At 50.3% G+C, this 18,989-nt stretch overlaps 1 protein-coding gene across 1 annotated transcript; it reads right to left on the bottom strand.

Moving 5' to 3' along the window:
• Window positions 1-583: 583 nt before the first annotated feature.
• On the bottom strand, window positions 584-11,189 carry Vsig10l2 (V-set and immunoglobulin domain containing 10 like 2). The gene is made up of 12 exons (XM_033764007.1): window positions 11,108-11,189; window positions 8,767-9,117; window positions 8,210-8,485; window positions 6,219-6,494; window positions 5,351-5,599; window positions 4,444-4,707; window positions 2,776-3,066; window positions 2,021-2,317; window positions 1,294-1,416; window positions 1,020-1,044; window positions 859-911; window positions 584-708 (listed from the first exon to the last, which is right to left on the bottom strand). The coding sequence occupies exons 1-12, from the start codon at window positions 11,187-11,189 to the stop codon at window positions 611-613; spliced, it is 2,385 nt and encodes a 794-aa protein (XP_033619898.1). The 3' UTR covers window positions 584-610.
• Window positions 11,190-18,989: the final 7,800 nt, after the last annotated feature.

Genomic DNA, 18,989 nt, shown 5'->3' with positions numbered 1-18,989 from the left:
CCTCAGGCCTGGTGACTGAGCGTCGCTTCTGGAATACCTCTGCTCTTGTGGTGCTGGCCTGGCCTAGACTCCTGGTGTCTGACCACTGCCCGGTCCATGAAGTTCCTAAGCTGCACATGAATGAGGGAACACACAGCTACACACGTGGCTTCCAGCCACTCAGTATGGGGTCCAGCAGTCAGCCTCTGCCTGAGTTAGTTGCAACTGAACACACTGCTAGTGAGAACATTAGGTGTGATTTATTTAGGAATTGCTCATTCCACAGTTGTTTTAATTTTCTTTTTGGAAGTAGCTTGCTCATTTTTTCTGTAGCACAAGAGATGATCCCCAGAACCATCATTTTCACTTGCCTTCAGATACACAGTGAGTCTTTACTCCAGTTATGTCTTCCTTGTCCTGTGGCATCCTCACGCTAGGTCAGGGCTTTTTGTGACCTTGTCATTTGGGGACACTGCAGATGGACCCTTGCACCTGTTACAGAGTCTGGATATTAAGTGGAAAGGGGGTAGTTGGTGTCATAGCCACCTTGGTCTTAAAGATTAAAGTGTGATGGGATATCTCTACCTCTCACCTGCCCTCCCGAAGCTGCTGTGCACCTTCCTCTTTGGCTTCAGGGCGTTGCAGTCACAGTGATGGTGACGTTTACTGGAGCATCAGTGGATTCCACTGCAGGATCTGAATTTGGAGTGGTGGATGGTGTTTCAATGCCTACAAAAGGAATAGGTGGGCAAAGAATGGAGACGTCCTGGGGATGTTCTAGATTGTTCTTCAGAGGAAAAGACAGATCAAGCATTATGCACAAAACTCAGCACAGGTCTCAAAGTAGGTAACTAATCTTTAGGATAAAATCCTGCTTACTTGCTGATGCCTCATTGCCTTCCTGTGAACCCCTCTGTTGGTGCCTTTGCTCCCTGATGGTGAAGTGGGAGAGTAAAGTTAGTGGCAGCAGCTTCCCCAAACTTCCCTTTTTCATTAGAGAAAAGTCTTGAACCCCAGGATGCCCGAGTCTCCACACTCACATGGGAACAAGCCACTGGCCAAGGCCTACAGGAAGGAAAGAAGGAGCATTACTGACCAACACAAATCCCAGGGAATGGCCCTCCCTTCCCAATGGACTCATGCAGATAGAGCTCAGGAACGCTAACGGGGATGGCCCGGAAGCCCTGAAAAATGACTTGTAGCTCTGGGGAGAGGGCCTCAGCTCAGGAAGAGCCTCAGTTCTCCTTAGGTAAGTCTAGATCTGGCTGCCTTGAGTCAAGCAACCCCAGATTTATACTTCAAATTCCCACTCACGAGGGAAAATCTGTGGATGCCGGGCGGCATACCGGAACACCAGAAGAGAGGCCACCATTGCCACCACCATTCCCGTGCCAGCTGCACCCAGCACTGCTGGGTAGGTGCTGAAGTGGGGGTCCACTGAGAGGCAAGAGCACAGGAGGCATGGTTTAGAGCCACAGCTAAACTTGGGCTCCAGGGGCTTAATGAGGAGGAACTTCCCTGCTTGTCCAGTTTCCCTTCAGCTGATTTGGAGGACCCCAGGAATCTGGAGATCAGCTCTCTCCCAAGGAAAGAGGTGCTCTCAAGTCCTCAGCCAAATCCCTTGTTTTTACGACAGAATGCAGAAAGCTCCTTATTTTGGCTGCTTGCTGCTGAAAGGAAGTAGGCACAAAGGAAAGGAAGCCCCAGGAAGCCTAGAGCCCTTCCTACCCCGGGAGGTGAGACTGAGGCACAGAGTGGGATTCCACTCCTTCAGTAATGGCCAGCATCCTGTACCTTCTCCTCCCCTGTTCTGATTTTTCTATCCCAGGTGGCACCTCTTGAGCCCGCCAGGAAAGGATGGAGAAAAGCAGTAGAGATTACCTGACATCCCTTAAGAGAACGCAGAGAAGAGGACAGAGACGGGGCTGAGGGAACCACCAGGAAGGAAGTAAAGGAATGGAGCGAGGATGCCCTGGGAAGAGAATGCGCCAGGGTCCAGTCCTCTAGGGAAAATGCCTCTCCCTGGCACTAAGCCCAGCACCTGGTGTCTTCACCTCGGAGGGATGTCCAGTAGTGTGGTGATTCAGGGCCAGGATGCGGAAGGCATAGAGGACCCCTGGGTCCAAGCCTCCCAGCCGTCGGCCCCTGCTCTCTGGCTCAATGTCTCTAGCTGCAGTCTCCCAATCCCCAGCTCCTGGACTAGGGACACTGGCCCTCTGCTGCACCAGAAAGCCGGTCAGGTTACCGGGGCCCTGGATGGCCCATTGCAGCTGCACCTCTCTCCGGTGCCGCTGGTAGATCAGGCGCCTGATGGTGACATTGGGAGGAGCCGGATACCCTGGATGGGAGAAAGGGTGGGAGACACACATAAGGCAACTTGTCTGTATGACTGCATATGCTTATGCACTTAGCTTTGCTCCCATAGACAGCCTGTATTGCGGAAAAGCCACAGGTTCCTCATCTAAAATGAATAAAAAGAGATGATTCTGACTGTATGGAGTTCTGTTTTTATTTTTTGGTTCCAGTGATCAAACTCTGGCCCTTGCACTTGCAAGGCAGGCAGCGGAACCACTGAGCCAAATCCCCAGACCCTGAGTGCATGGAATTCTGTATGTCTGTCTTCAAGACTTCACCAGTGTACCTGGGATCATACATGCTATAGAGGGTCTGCCTGGGCCCAAGGGTGCTCAAGGGTGCACACTGGATTTTCTAGGCCTATCTGTAAAGCACTCTACGGCTGGCTGTTGGTCTTCCACTCCCCCCCCCCCCCACACAGACATACCACCCCTCACTCACTGAGGACCTCCAGCAGCACACTCTGGCTGCTGTTACCCACGGCATTGCGGGCCATGCATTGGTAGGTGCCTCTGTGGCGTGCTGGGTCAGCATCTTGGATTTGGAGGCGCAGCTGCGCACCCTCAGAGTGCAGCACAAACTCAGAAGTGCTCTGCTCCAGCTGCTGTCCGTGGGGTCCCAGCCAGAGGAGCTGGGTGGGTGGAGTTCCACCCTGGAAAGCACATTCCAGCCAGGCTTCTGCCCCCTCCAGCACTGAGACCTGGGGCTCAGCCACTGTCAGCTGTGGAGCCTCTGTGGGGACAGAAAAGTTGAGGCTGGAGCAGATGAATTTCCCCAGCTAGTAGAAAGGCTTGAGGGAAGGTGCTGGCCGGTAGTGGAGGGGATGGAGAGCTAAAGAGGAGAGGAGATCGGGACCTATGAAGCTTGTTCCAGGTCGCTCTTCCCTCAGGTTCAGACTCCATTCCATTCCAAGTTGGGTCGCAGTCTGCTCCAGGGTTTGCTGCTAAAGCTGCTAACAGCAGTCCTTTGTGCTTCTCCCTTACCCTACCCCAAACCCTGCTCTTGCAGGTAGGAGTTCTGCCTTGTGCCTCTCTGCAAACCCCTCTCCCCCACTTTCTGCAGCACCTGGCCTGGGCCTCCTTACCCCTGGTGGCCCACCACCTCCTGGCTGGCTTCAAGCATAGTGCCAGGCTGTAGTAGGTGCTGTTTTTATGGACTGACTCTTATTAAAGACCCAGCCTCTCAGGTGTCAATGAATTTCCTATGACGGAATTTCCGGTCTCAAGACTGAGTAATAGGGAAAGAAATATTTTGTGTTAAAGACCTCCGTAGAGTCCCTCAACATGTGCTAGTCACAAAGCCTTCAGAGACTAAGAAGTAAATCATTTTGCAAGGACTGTAGGATGTGACAGTTCTACTGTTCTTCTCACATTTTAAGATTTCGGTTTTTAATTATTTTGTCTTCAGTTGTTAATAGAGAAGCAGACCAGATGAAGAGTGACAGAAGAACCAGACCATGGTTAAGCAAATAAAGGGGATGAGAGATGTAGAGACAGACCTTTGACACTAGAAACACTCATGCAAATCAAGAATATAATTGAGTATCTTTCTTATGCAAATATATGCAAATGAGGAATGCCAGTAGCCTCCCCCACTCCTGTGGATTGCTGCTGTCCAACACTGGCCATGTGTGACCAGTGAGCTCTTGCAGTATGGCAAGTCGCATTGAGATGTATTATTATTATTGTAAATTATTATTGTAAATGCACTAGATTTTCAAGACAGGGTGAAAAAATGTAAAATAGCTCACAAATAATTTATTGTTATTACATATTGAAATGGTAGTACATTGGATATATTGAATGAAGTGGAATATTTCACCTGTTTTATCTTACTCTTTAAAATTAGGCAGCTAGAAACATTTAAATTACACATACAGCTTGCATTATATTCTATTGGACAACACTGACCTACACAAACCTCTTTCACTTTATGGTTTAAAAACAAACAAACAAACAAAAGCTTGAGACCTTGGAAGAGAAGTGAATCAGCCTCTCTCCTGACTCACTTTCCATTCCAGCACAGTTATACCCTCCAGAGCCCTCAGCCTGGTTCCAAAGGGGCAATTCTCTTGCCCTACCAGAAACCCAGAGGCTGGCCCCTTCTCACCCAGCTGGAGCCGGCACTGGACAGCAGGGGTCCTGAGTGGGTGAGAGCCCTGGCAGGTGAACTCTCTGCCAGCCAGGTCGCCCTGGGCCTGCAGCACATGGATGGCTGGGGAAGAGCTGCTGCTGCCCAAGGCCTGCTGCTGCTTGTCCTCGAACCAGCGCAGTGCAGCAGGGGGCGTCCCTCCAGGCCACTCGCAGCTCAGCATGATGAACTGATCATCTACTGTGGCTGAGATCCGGCAGGTAGGGCTCTGAGGAGGCTCCCCTAGAAAGAAGTGGTGGCTCAGATCAGCCCACCCATCCCCTCCCTCCTTCATTTATTCCTTCATTCACTTACTCCCATGACTCTGTCACTCTTCTATTCACGTTTGTATCCTTTATCAAGGGCTGACCATGTGGCAGGGCAATAGTGGGAACAGACACTAAGCCAACAACTATTATATAGTTAGATGAGTGCTAGAGTATATGTAGAAATGCTGAAGAGCTCTCAAAGGCTGCAAGGAGGAGGGTTTTGTAGACAGAAGGACATACAAAATCTGTCTTGACCATGGTGGTCCCTTCCCAGCTGAGAGGCGGCCGAAGAGCACATTTGGTAGAGAGAATGTGAAGGCGCATTTCCAGATCAACACGCAATCCAGCAGAAGCAGAGTGGAAGATTGGTGGGTGCCTGCTGGCCATGGAGTGGGGGACAGGGAAGAGAGGTCATAGGCTTCAAGCCCACAGGTAAGAAGGACACAGCTTGGCCCGGATGAGAAGCAGTGATGTTGCAGCTGAGCACTGAGTGCTGCCTGCCTCTCCTTTGGGGGCAAATCCTGGAGCCTGCAGTCTGGAGCCCCTCTGAATGCTCTGATCCCGACCCACACTCAGCCTGGAATGTCAGCACCTTGGTGCTGTCCGTGCCCACTTACAGATTGTGGTCCTGCAGATGGTGGGGAGTGCCAGGGCCGGGTGCTGGCCGGTGCAGGTAAAGACACTGCCGTTGGGGAGCCCAGTGGCTGCATGAGTCCAGGTGGCATTGCTGGAGGCAGCAGGGCCAGTCCCGTGGGGCCCCTCCCACTGCAGCTGGGCAGTGGGGAGCCCCCCAGGCCAGGTGCAGAACAGAGTCACAGCCGAAAGAGTGGGCAGCACAGCGCAGGAGGGCTGCCCCATAGGGGGATCTAGGAGGGAGGTGGGTAAGGAGGGGCTGGAGCAGGTGCCACAGCCATGCTCTGCAGCCCAGCCAAAGGGGGAAGCAATGAGAAGTTGCCAAGTGGGGAAAGATTTGAGTCACTCTGAGAGGCTGGTAAGAAAAAGGCTGAGGCCTCAGGTTAAGGGCAGAGGGCTAAAGGGTGAGCAAGTTACCCTGGGCACCTGGGCTCCTGCTGTTGCCCTGTCCTTCTCTGTGCCTCAGTTCGGGTCCTAGGACTATGGGAATCATCACTTTGGGATGGAGCTATGAAAGGTTAGGGGTCCTCCCCACCCCTTCCCCTGTCCCCAAAGCTCTACTTGGTTCCCTAGATACACTCCCACCCCATTGCTGCCAACTTCTATACCATTCTCCACAGGGTGATGGGGGTCACCAGCACACAAGTCTGTGCTCCCACCAAGGTCAGCCCCCACCTACACACTCACAGTAGACAGTGAGCTGGACAGAAGTCCCCAAAGCTCTACTTGGTTCCCTAGATACACTCCCACCCCATTGCTGCCAACTTCTATATCATTCTCCACAGGGTGATGGGGGTCACCAGCACACAGGTCTGTGCTCCCACCAAGGTCAGCCCCCACCTACACACTCACAGTAGACAGTGAGCTGGACAGAGCTCTGGGTGCGAGTGTCCAGGTAGCTGTTGTGGGCCAGGCAGGTGTATAGGCCTGTGTGGGCACGGCTGGCACTGGCAATGACATAGGTGGGACCAGTGCAGACTTGAGTGTCATCATGGAGCCACACATAGTGACTAGGAGGGTTGGAGGCAGCCAGGCAGCTCAGGGTCACCTCCTCCTTCTCACTGGCCCAAAACCCCTTCTCTGCGAATCCCAGGGGCTCCACAGTGATCACAGGCTTATCCGGGCCATCTGGAGAGCAAGGGGGGCCAGTCACAGCTCCACAGTTTTCACCCCCTCATTCACCCACATGCTCATGGCTGGATTTCTTCCTCCCTCCCGTGAGCATGTGGGGCACACCAGCTCCATGCCAACCCTCCAGTTTTTTAGAGTTTCGGGGCCACAGGACAGTGCAGGTGGTCGGGACTGCTGACCACTCTGGTGGGCACTCTGTGTGGCAAGGCTCAGGAGCAAGCTCTGACTCTGGGGGCTTCCTTGGGGGACTGCAGGTTTGGGCTGAGGTAAGGGGCATAAAAGAGCTAGGCAGACAGAGGAGAGGAAGGGTGGCCAACCTCGACACATCACTTGGGACTGGGATTATCGGTCTGTCTAGAGGGCAGAGAAAAGAAATGACAAAGTGGGCAACACACTGAGCATAACCGCACTGCCAGCCTCCTCACTAACCAGGGTGCCTGCCTCCCCTCTCTCCTGCTTTCCACCCTCCATTTCTCTACATCTGAACATCTCCCTCCCTCCCATGGGGACTGCATTCCCTGCCCGCATCCTTCTGCTCCTGTCTCCTTCCCACTCTCTCCCACAGTCCTCAGTTTACAATTCCCACCAACTAAATAGGGCACCATTAGCTCTTGTTCCTTAAAACCAGTGCACAAGACCCATGCTGCCCATACATGCATGCGGGCCACAGGTGTTCTTTTTAATTTTCTAGTAGCCAAATCTTAACAAAGACAATGAAGTCCAACCAAACAACAAAAACATCAGTAGGTTTTCACTTTAGTGCTCCATTCAGTCATCCAAATATATCCAGAATATTATTTCTATATAATCAATGTAAGAGCTAGTGATTTGCATTTCAGACTATGTGTTCATAATTGTGCATTTTGCATTCACAGCACAGCTCAGTGTGGGTTAACTGTATCTGAGGGCTCAGAGACTCATGGGGCTGCAGTGTTAGGCAGTGAACTCTGCAGTCTAGACCTGTGGTGATGTAGCTAAGGCACGGGTGCTGCAGCGAGTGCGCAGAGCCCTCTCTGTTGGCTCGTGAGCCAAGTCGCCCCGGCATCTCCCCAGCAGCCAAGCACTGAATAACAGTGCACATAGGGGCAGTGTTGGCACTTTGGGAAAGATAAGTGGGTTTGGGGTTGCAGTTTGGGTACTTAATCTCTAAGAGGTTTGGGCCAGAGATTTAGCTCAGTGGTTCTGCCACCTGCCTCGCAAGCTCAAGGTCACAAATTTGATCCTGGTACCAAAAAAAGGTTAATTAATTAAACAAATAAATAAAAGGTTCACCATGCCTGGTCTAGACCATCCACATCTTCTCCTTTCCCATGAAAGATGAAAAACCTCAGCCTTTGGACCAGATTGCTGCCCTCTCTGCCCGTTGTGGTTCTCCTCCCAGTTTTTCCATGGTTGTATCAAACCCTTAGACAGCTACATGCACAACCCAAAGTCTGACTTCTGGGCCACTCCAAAGTCATGACTAGAATTGCGAAGATGAGTGTGTGTGCCTTTTCCTGGGGAGAGGAGCTCAAGACTTAAAATGGAAGAAACCCTGGTACTAGAGCCGTGTTTGGCACTCATGTCCTCAGCAGCATCCTGCTACTCTTGCCTGTTGGAGTCTCATAGAGGACAGGGGCAACTCCTGCAGTGAAGGGATTTGGGGAGTGCTGAGGTTTGGTAGGGGCCAAACGTGTGGGAAGGTGGGTGCCCACACTCCCAACCCAACTCACAGACAACATCCAGGAAGACTCCATCACTGCTCAGCCCGTTGACAGCATTGTAGGCGCTGCACACATACCAGCCCAGGTGTGTCCGGTTGACCGGGTCCAGCCAGAGCAGCGGCTCTGTGACCCCCACCAGGACCTCCCCAGAGCTGTGGGGTACCTGATGCTGCCAAGCAAAGGTCACGGGCTCTGTGCCCTCCCGCACTGCACACGTGGCCACCACAGAGGCTCCTTCCACCGGGGACGGGTCACTCAGCCGCACCCGAGGCTTGGATACAGGCACTGACCAGGGAGGGATAAAGGGAGGGACCCTGGGTTTGCAGACACTGGCTGTGCCTGGCTATACCCAGTGGCCCCATACCTGCTGGCTGTGGCTTCTCTGCTCACTGGGCTCTAGATATCCCTCCCTTGCAACCTTAGGTTTTCTCAGTCCCTGGAGGGTGCCCCCCCCAAAAAAAATGTAAGCCTAGCACATGTAAAGAGACAGGGAAGTACATGCAAAGAGACTCAAGCAACATGCAGATCAGCTTGAGTCCAGGTGTATCCTTGGCAAGTCACCTTACCCAGCACGGCCAGCGTGAGGTAGGAATAGCTGATGTGGAGCTCATCACCAGACACATGCAGAGCCTGGCATAGGAAGTGGCCACGGGCACCCTCCCTGAGCTCCCTGAGCACCAGGCTGCTGTTCTGCAGATTCACAACTCCCAGAGCCTCAGCCTCAGCCTCCACCTTGGATGAAGCTCCATCGGTGACAGCCACAGGCAGAGGAACCACGGCACCCAGCGGGGTGAAGCTCCAGAGGACCACCAAGGGAGCAGGCCCCGAGCCACAGGCCAGCTCCACAGAGCCGCCCCTAACTCCTTGGAGGGACAGGGCCTCCCCCTTGGGGGTTTGGGGGGTTGGGTAGGGCTTGCCTGGAGAGAGAAAGAGCAATGTGGGACATCCAGACTGCTCTGGGTCCTCCTGCTCAGAGCCTCTGTTGATTGTTCTGCAGTCCCAGGAGCCCAGGGTTCAGCAAGACAGTACCAGCACTTTTGGAGTTGGTGGGCAGAAGGTGGTCCCTGAGGCAGCCTCAGGGGTTATCCTGTTTAGATGCACTGAAGGAAGGTTGATGGAGAATGGAGAATGGGCTAGAGCAGACCCCACTCCTCATAGGTCACTGCAACATCTAATCAAAGTGCAAATTTGTGGGTCTCACCTCAGACTACTGTGTCAGAATACCCCAGGATGTGGAGTGGTCAGAGCCCGGAATTTGTATTTTTAACAAGCACTTAAGATCTGTCTGATGACTAGCTTAATGACAATGCTGACCCTAGAGGTTCAGGACAGCCACATGCTATTGGACCACCAGGGTCTGGAGGTCTTTGTAAGGATTCCAGGAGGGTTCCAGAGCCAGCTGGAAGGGGGTCTAGTCCCTGACATTTTATTTTTTCCACTCCGTCTTGCCTTGCTTCCCATCTGTGTTCTCCTGGGGCATTCCCTCCTATAGTTACCTTGGATTCCAGGAACAAAACACGTGATAGATGAATACCTTATGATAGAGGATCAAAACCAGCCCTCCCCTGCAGCAACAGTGACATTCTTGGGACCAACAGACCTCTGTATTGCTGGTCCTCAGATAATTATCAACCATATCACAGCCAGACCAAGACAGCTTGCACTGCTGGCCATGGAAGTCCCCAACCCTTGCCTTGATTCTTTTTTCCTATATAACTGTGAGACTTCTATACGCACACTGAAGATACATTTTAAATCACTAGGCCTTTGTTCTTCCTTGTGCAGTCCTACTGAGAATAATTTTCACTACCTTGTCTTGTTTCTTGGATTGACTTTCTGGGATGAGCGGCTGAGCCTGGTCTGTTGAGAACACTCAGAGCCAGGGCTTTTGCCTTAACTCTGGTAGCAGGAGTCCACCTTGTTCCAGTCTGATTGCAGCCAAGGGAAAGAGGACAACAGCCTGTATCAGCTAAGTGTCAACTAATGGAGGAGATCCAGAGCACAAGGACCAGTGAGCCCCCAACCCTGCTCTCATGGAGCTCTCAGTCAACCAGAAGCCTGACATAAATAATCCCTGTGGGTAAGTCACTTAACTTGTGCCCTCATTCTTAGCAGTGGCTCTGCATTCTATAAGGTGAAGAGATCCTCAGCAGGTTGCCTGCAAATAAGTGCCCAGGAGGACAAGCAGACCACAGAAGCAATTCACTTAAGCTCTCCTGACTGCCTGTGGCCTTCCTGCCAGGCCCCCCAAACCTGTCTCTTCACAGGCATGACCTATCAGCCTAACTTCTCACAGTACCCTGAGATAGCTAATAACTTCCAATGGGACTGAGGAGCTGAGACTCTGTAGCCCAAGAGCACAGAGTGAATGGTAGAGCTGGGCTTGGAACCTGTCTAACTCCCAATCTCAGACACCCCTGTTACTATTAGCTTCTCCAGAAGAAGAGGAGATGTCAGGTGTGGAGTTGGTGGGGAAAGATTAAGGCACAATTCTGATGTTCTATCGCTCCAGAAGAAAAATACCGAGAAACAGATTCCTCCCAACACCATGGGCGTCACTCTGGCCCAAGCTGACAGGTTTCACCTAGGCTACTGCGAGCGTCTCTGAGCTGCTCTCGGCTCCCTCAAAGGCAGGGGACTTTATGAGACCCAGGTCTGACTGTAAACTACAACCTGGCAGTAGCCCTCAGGGTAACTCTTGTCTTCTTTAAGTTCGTGCAGGCTGTTGTTATCCAGCTGGCACAGAGTAGTTCACTGCATGCTGGTTAAATGTCTATTGGATTAACTGCGCTAGTGGATTTCATTGAATGAATGTGAAAGGGCAAAAGGAAAATCCCAAGGAAGAACGGGAAGAAATAATGGGACGTGAGTGACAAATGGGTTTGAGGGGGTCTGAGTATCACTCACCTGAGGCTCCTAGATGCAGAAGGCAGAGGTCTATCAGCAGTGGGAGGCCGAATGGTCTGTGCTGGGCCCTCTGACCTACCATGGCCTCATCTCCCTTTGGCGTCCACCTGAGACTCCTGCCTAACTCATGGGCCCCTCTGCCCAGAGCATAGCCAGCCCTGGGAAGATGGGGGTCTGGCTCAGGTTGCCAATCTCTCTGCCTTTCTGATATCTATACCTTTGCTCTCCTGTTACCCTTATTGCCCAGATTACTCATGAATTATTTACCACACAATTCACTCTATACATAATGCAGAGTTGGGGCGGGACAGGGTCTGGTGGGGGCAGACCCGGGGACAGGACTGTGGGCTCCCTACAATGACATTGCAAAGATAGTGTGATTGGAGAGCCACCTATATAACTGTGACATGGAGTTGACAGCAGCCCCTATCATTATCGAGTCCAACCAGCTGCCCAACAGGGTTCCTGACGAAGGGACCTGAGGCCCCACACACCTGCAAGTGCCCTTTATCTCCTCGTGGGTTGTCCTCACATGGAAATAGCTGTTGAAGAGATGGAGGGGACTGTGCAAACAGCTCAGGAACTTTAGGGAATTTCCCAGCCTTGCCGAGCCCTGGTTTCTTCACAGTTATGTAAATGAAATTACACCTTCTCTATTGTCAAGATTATTTTGACTATTAAATGAAAATATTTATATAAGTATACAGGGACTTTTTGGATGCTGGTAACATCTATTTCTTGACTTGGGCAGGGGTCACTCTTTATCAAGTTTTAGGGTTTTTTGTACGACTTGATGTAATTGGCACACATGTATGTATGTATGCTTGATATAATTTACATGTGTGCACACGTACTCCCCCACACACATACAGGTGAACAGTGCCCAGCACGGAGTAAGCACATAATTCATGCTTTTAGCTAGATTTGCGCAACAAACTCTGGCGTCTGGTGCTGGAACAAAGCTAGTATTTCTGCTATGAGGGGCTCTCTGGCTTGTACTGTCTGTCTGTCTCTCCCACCATAACCTGCTGCCCTTGTTTTCTTTGAATGACACCCTAGAGTCAGATTTTTCCATCCTGTGGTGTCAGGGCTAAGGGTGGTGGTGAGATGCCTGGACCGCACTGAGAAGGGGAGTCTGTTGTCTCATTTTTGGGCTCGCTGGGGCTCAGCCAGGGCAGAGCTGTCTGAGCTGATTTCCAGGTGTGCTCTCCTGGGCCCAGAGACAGTGGCCTTGTGGACAGACTCCATGTTCCCTTCATCCAGCCTATAGCCAACCCTGTTCCCCCAGGGTCTTTATTCCCTATTCCCCCAACTTGGCTGTGCAGCAGAATAGCAGGTGTCCCTGAGAGTCAAGGGACTGTCTCGTGTAGTGAGGAAGACAGGTTTGCCTGATCCTAAGGACCATTTCATACGAACCACTCCCGTTTTGAGCCCTGTGTTACAGGACTGTGAATGTCCTCAGAATTTCATTAGATGTTCCTCTGGGGGAAAGAATGAGGATTCGGCACTGCCATCTATCTCAGAGTGTTCAGCAGTCCCTACCTCTGGAGAGAATGTGCAAGATCAGGCAGTGTGAATCTGAAAAGCTTTTAAGAAGATGCTCTGGGCCACAGCACGGGTCCATCCAGGTCCAGAAGATAGTCTATGCTGCATGCTGAATTATCTCTACCAACGTTTCTTTAATCTAGGGGAATCTGGGTCTCAGAAGACTTTGGATGGACCCTTTATAGTACTTTTTCTCATTAGGAGGGACAGGTGGTGTGTTCATCAGAGCAGAGTTCTCCAGAGAAACCCAACCAATTAGATACATTTTGATATAGAAAGAGATTTATTTATTTTATTTTTTTACTTCCTGGTTCTAGAGTTTGAACACAGGGCCTTGTGCATGCTAAGCAAGTTCTCTGCCACCGATTGATCCTCAGTTCCCTAGAAGGAGATTTAGTATAAGGAATTTGTTCATGTGGCTGTGGAGGCTGACAAATTCCCAAATCTGCAGACAGAAGAGACCCAGAAGAGCTGGTTCTGAGTCCAAAGGTAGGAAAGATGGGTGTTTCAGCTCAGATAAGCAGGAAGTGAGAGGCAAGGTGTTCTCTCTTGCTTAGTCTCTTCACTCTATTCGAACCTTCAACTGGCTGGGTGAGGCCCAGGTTGAGTGGCCATCTGCTTTACTGATTCTATCAACTCACATGTTAATCTCGTCCCCAAATACTCCTGCAAATTGCCTGGAATAATGTTTGGTGAAATACATCTGAGCACCTTGTGGCAATCAAGTGGACACACAATTAACCACCTCAAAGGTAAACTATATTTCTGTTCTGTTCCCTGGCTGTGCCAGGCCCTGGAGCCTAGGGCAGAGCCCTGCATGGCCCCAATCTGGAAGAGAAGATGGAGAGGATACGATAGGATTGACAAAGCAGGCTCAGAGCTGCTGTCTCTGCTGTTGCAGAAGCTCAAGACTTGGGAGAGGCAAGGCAAGCTGTTTCCTTGCTGGAAGAGATGAGAGCAGAGGCTTTGGACATAGCTTTGCCTCCTCACTGCTGTGTAATCCTGACACATTACCTACCCTCTCTGGGCTTCAGTTTCTTCATTTAAAATAGTTTTCTTGAGAGCAATAAATGAGATTATGGTTTATTTGAAGAATGACCCCCCAGAGGCCTCCTGTGTTCATAGACAGGGCTTTTGGAAGAGTATTGGAACTTGGGGGGACCAAACTGACTTGCTCTTAGGAGGTGGGCATGGATGGGGGAGGTAAGTCCCTAAAGGCGTGACCTGAAGGGTGTATCTCCCTCCCCAGCTCCTTTCTCTGCCTCTTGGCCGCCACGACATGAGCAGTTTTCTTTCACCCAAGCCCTCCCACCATGCTGTTTTTTGTATTTGAGCCTGCCTAGCAAGGTTCTGAAACTGGGAGCCAGAATAAATCTATCCTCCTTTAAGTTGCAGGTGTTAGGTATTTTATGCCAGCTATGAGAAAGTGACTAAGACAATATTTTTAGTTCCTGTCTAAAGTACTTATGCCCCTGGATCTGAAGAATGAATTTGACAAACATTTCTTGAGTATCTATTAAGTGCAAGGCAACGTGCTGCATCTGATAGGCTTTCTCCCTTTCTCCCTTCCCTTTCTTTCGAGGAGCTGCAGCCACGCCATGGGACCTGGGGCTGTGCTTTGCTGTGGACATGTTCCATGTCCAAGCACCGGGGGGCAGACGAAGCAGCCAGCTTCCAGGTTTTGATCTTCTCCATCTATTCAAGTTCTCTGCACTCCCCCCTGGGGGACTTCCCCCTACAGGCTGCCTGGGTCTCCAGGGCTCCTATGCCTGCACTTATTGTGAATGAAAGGAGATTGTGTCATCATAGGTACCCTGTCTGACCTATCTCCAAACTCAAGGAAACCCCCTGTAACTTCCCAGAGGGAAGGAGAGGAGATTGAGTCCTGAAGTGGTCCTTCAGCTAAACTCAGAAATAGAGAGGTTAGAAGGACAGACTGTAGGACCCTGAATTTTGAGGAGTTTGAGGGAAAGTTTCAGAACACCCGGCTGAACTCTAAATGGGTTTGCGAGGTCTACTTTAGGGCACAGGACCCCCTGGACAACCTTCTGGAGAGATGGACCTGTGGCTTCTCCTAGTGGGAACACTGGGTGAGAAACTACATGACACTGGAGAGGCAACTTACCCCTCAGGTTTCATGGTCTCATCCTCAATGTGAGAATAACAACAACTTTCTCTTCAGGTTTGCACTCACTAAGCGCTGCTTCTTACTCTTTCTCTGGGTGAAAGTGAAATTTTCTGCCTGGCAACATCTACCCTTGGACTGAGTTTTTTCCACTAAAGCTTGGCAAAATTATTCCCATTGTTCTTCCTAACAAAAGTCACTCACCAGTTGAAACAGCACGTCTGTCCCGTCCCTTCTGTGCCTAAATAATAATAGCTATCATATGTTGAACACCTGAGCTCCACGAGAAAGTTTTGCTAGGCATGTTTTATATTCAAGCTTAAATTCTTTCCACTTTTCTCCTAATGACTTGATTTTTGCCATATTTCTCAACTCCAGATATTCTTCAGTTTGGTTCTGTCCATTCTGAGGCTGTGGTGCACTCTGTCTTGCCAGGGGCCTGTGGAAAAGAAGTTCCTGTTTTTCTGACAGGAATATTCAAAATCTTTCCCAGTCATATATACTATGTCAGGGTTTTGTTTTCCTGTCTAGTTAGTGTTTATGTATGAGGACATTGATGGCTGTACTGCTTCCTTAGGCTCTCACACTAGGCCATGAGGAAGGCTGGGCCGATCTTACTGAGAGGAAATGGCAGCTCCGTGTGCCTCTCTGGCTGCTGACTAGTTAGTGGTCTGACTGGAACAGGTGCCTGGGTTTTCGACTCTGCCTCTCTTTCTAACCAGTGGCCACATCAGACTGCAGATATCTGCTAAACTCAGAGCAGAATGGCTGTTGTCTTGTGCCAACTCTCTGCCACTGTGAGCTACATGTGGGCGCCCCTCTTGTGCTGCGGGTTTTAACTCAACTCTCCAGCCTGTCACAACCATTTTTGAGTCTGATTCTGAAATCCTCCGGTTTTAGAGAAACAGAGTGTGGAAGGATGGGGACAGCTGGGCTGGCGCAGAGGAAACAGATGCTCCTAGAACTAAATGGCTTTTCCATATGGCTTTGTCAAAGGCCAACCATAGGCCCTAGGGATGCCAGCAGGAGATGAGCTGGGGACTGGAGAGGACATGGGTCAGAGGTTCCACAGTCAGCCCATCCCTGGCTGTGCTTACACTGCAGAGGAGGGAGGGGGATGAGAGGGACAGAGGATCAGCAAGGGTCACTGCTCAGTCACTCTGTAAACTACACCTTGGAGGCCCGAGAGGAAATGAAGGAGGTCCTGGGAAAGGGACATGAACAGATCAGGAGAGGAAGGAAGGGGTGGAAATCAGAGGCCAAGGATGTGACAGAGGAGCAAGCACACATGATGGGACTGTGGGGAAGGAGGCTCAGTCTCTCCTGCTACATTACCTGGAAACCTACCCCTTCTATCTGCTTCCCAGTACTAGGATTCCTTTTAGAGCTACTCTTCTTAGGCCACTTTGGATGAAACGTTCCCTTTCTCCAAACTGGTAAAAAATGTGATTACAGGGTGAGAGGTGTAGCTAAGCATTAAAGCATTTGACTGGCATGTACAAAGTCCTGGGTTCCATCCTCATGCACTACAGAAAGCCAAAATGAAACAAAAACCAAAAACCAAACCAAAACAAAAAAACAGTGATTGCAATCCATAAATCCACACCCTGATGCTCAGAGCCATTGTGAGAGCTGGATGGCAGATGAGTAAGAGAGCATAAACCACTGTACAGAAGAGGCAGTGTGCAAAGAGAAAAGGCCGGGGGATCACATCAGAGTTCAGATCCTGGCTCTGTGTCCCCTAGTGAGAGCAAGTCCCTTCCCATTCTAAGTCTTTGTTTTTCCTTTATAACATGGGGCTAATTGTTTATTAGGCAGCCTAAGAAAATAAGTCTTAGTTTTATTGTGTTAGATATAGTTTTATTATGTTAGTATTTGTTACTATGTAAAACAATGCTTCCAATTTTCAAATTAATACCAAAATGTTTAATGATGAAATATAATAATGTCTGTAGTTTTCCTTAAAATACTTCTGCAAAAAATAAAATTGCTGCTTTAGCCAGGTCTACATTAGTACAGGGATTTGTGCACCACAGGATCGGTACTTACTTGTTACTCAAATTAACATTTTCCTAGTTTCTTAAAAGCCAAAATTCATGGAAAAGCCATGTGAAGGAGTGCCGGGCGGAAGAGGTAAAGAAAGAAGAGTGTCTACCACGGCGGAGGAGTTACAGGGATAGGTCAGACAGAGGTCACTGGGCACCTAAGAGAGCATGAATCTGGAAAGGGCAGGCCCTGACCCTCAGGTGTAGAGAGGTGAAGGGCTATGGCTGATGCACAGGCCCAACAAGGCTGGACAGCACAGAGGTCAGAAGCCACGAAGGACCTGAGGTTAGAGAGTGTTCCCTGTCTTTAGTGCCTCTTGAGTGTCTTAGTCCATGTATACTTCTATAACAAATAGCTGAGGATGGGGACTTTATAAGGAGCAGGGATTTATTTGCCACTGTTGCAGAGGCTCTGCCTCAGCTAGCAATAGGGCATCTATTAGGCCTGGTGGGACGGGACAGGGACAGTTTTCTGTGGCTGGAAGTCCCTGGTTGGAGTCTTGGCTGGATCCAATGGGTGTGTGTCTGGACAGAACAGAGTCGAATCCAGCCAGGCCAGCCCTTAGGCTTTCAGGATAGTCAGGCACTTGAGAGCTGTTGGGGAGGCGAGGTCCTAGGGAAACACAGTCTCTCTCCATCTTCAGGCCTGGTTGGCTTCCCTCTCTTTGCTCCCAAAGCCCTCCACCTTAACCTGGCTAGCTGCTCCAAGTTCCCTGGCTGAGGCTCAGGAAGGAGTAGGGAGTTTCCAGGGGAAGGCTTGGCAAATGGAAGTTGTCAGCCGTCTCCTTGGTGACCAGCAGCCAAATAATTCTGGGAATGGAGGAAGGAGGCATAGGGCAGCCAAGAGAAGCCGCCTCAGCCCCAGAAAACTTTAATTCCTAATTCCCTATGTCAGTCAGGGCCTTGTGAGGAGATAGAAACCACACGTTAGCCAAAACATTTAACATGAAGGACTTATCTGCAGGTATAAGGTTGCTAATTAGATAAGAAGAGGGTTACAGGAGAATGCTAAGGTCTCATGCAGGTCACACCTGTAAGAGCAGCTAATGTTCCTGGGTGGGGAAACCAGAGGAGGGGTCCCCAGGACCTGTGACCCAGAACACTGGTGTTGGTGCCTCAGAGAGAAGAAGGATTCATGGGCCCAGACCTCTGAGCAAGGGGTGTGCTCACCTGTTGGTGCTCGGGTCTGTGGGACAGGAGTGCAAAGGTGGTGGGGTGGGAGTGGATGCTGGGGAAACTGTGAATTGGATGCAGGTGCCTCTTCAGGGTGGGGCTGCTACTGTGGGTGAAGAAGTGTTGTCGAGTCCCACTTCCGGGGAACTTGGAGGCCACAGGAAGGAACATGTCTAACCTTCCTCTCCAGTTTACAGCCTCCCTCTAGTGGCCCCTGTTGGCTGGAGCCCAAATACCAACAGGGAGTGCCTGGCAAAACAGAAATGGGGTTTGCAGAGCCCATGAGCAGCATTACAAATCTGGGTACATAGGATATAAAGCTGGAGCCAAGAAACAAGAATTCTGAAGTATTAGTTGCTGTATAGTCAGAAGTTCTGGTCTTCCAGCCTTGTTGCTAATGGAAAGAGTAATCCTGAACATATAGTAGGAGAACATCATTGTTTGGTCTGTGCCTTGGTTAATTCCTGCAAAGGGACATGGGAGGGTATGGAACAGACCCTCCCCTTCCTGTCTTGGCTTTACTCTGGTTTGTTTTAAAGCATTACTGACATTCACAGGCTCTGATAGCTGGAAGGAATTTTATAATAGTAATGGTAAAAACAACAGCAGCTGGGCCAATCACGGTGGTGAATCCCTATAATCATCCCAGAACTCTGGAAGCTGAGGCAGGAGGATTACTGTAAGGATAAGGTCAGTCTGGGCTACATAGTCAAGGGCAGCCTAAACTACTTAGCAAGACTCAGCCTCAAAACAAACAAAACAAAAGCAGCAAAGAAATATTTATATAAGAGTGGGCTTAGGAAAACAAAATCATTGTGATCAAATCATACATTAAAAGTAAAGGACAAGCCAGGCATGGTGGCACACGCCTGTAATCCCAGCACTCAGGAGACTGAGGCAGGAGGATCACTGTGAATTCGAGACCAGCCTGGGCTACATAGTGAGTTCCAGGTCAGTCTCAACTACATAGTGAGACCTAGTCTCAAAAAACCAA

This window comes from Fukomys damarensis, unplaced genomic scaffold (genome assembly GCF_012274545.1).
Source record: "Fukomys damarensis isolate Sample0158 unplaced genomic scaffold, DMR_v1.0_HiC HiC_scaffold_16, whole genome shotgun sequence".
NCBI classification, from domain to species: domain Eukaryota; kingdom Metazoa; phylum Chordata; class Mammalia; order Rodentia; family Bathyergidae; genus Fukomys; species Fukomys damarensis.
Note: the sequence above shows the minus strand (reverse complement) of the source record. Positions and strands in the feature narration are given on the sequence as shown.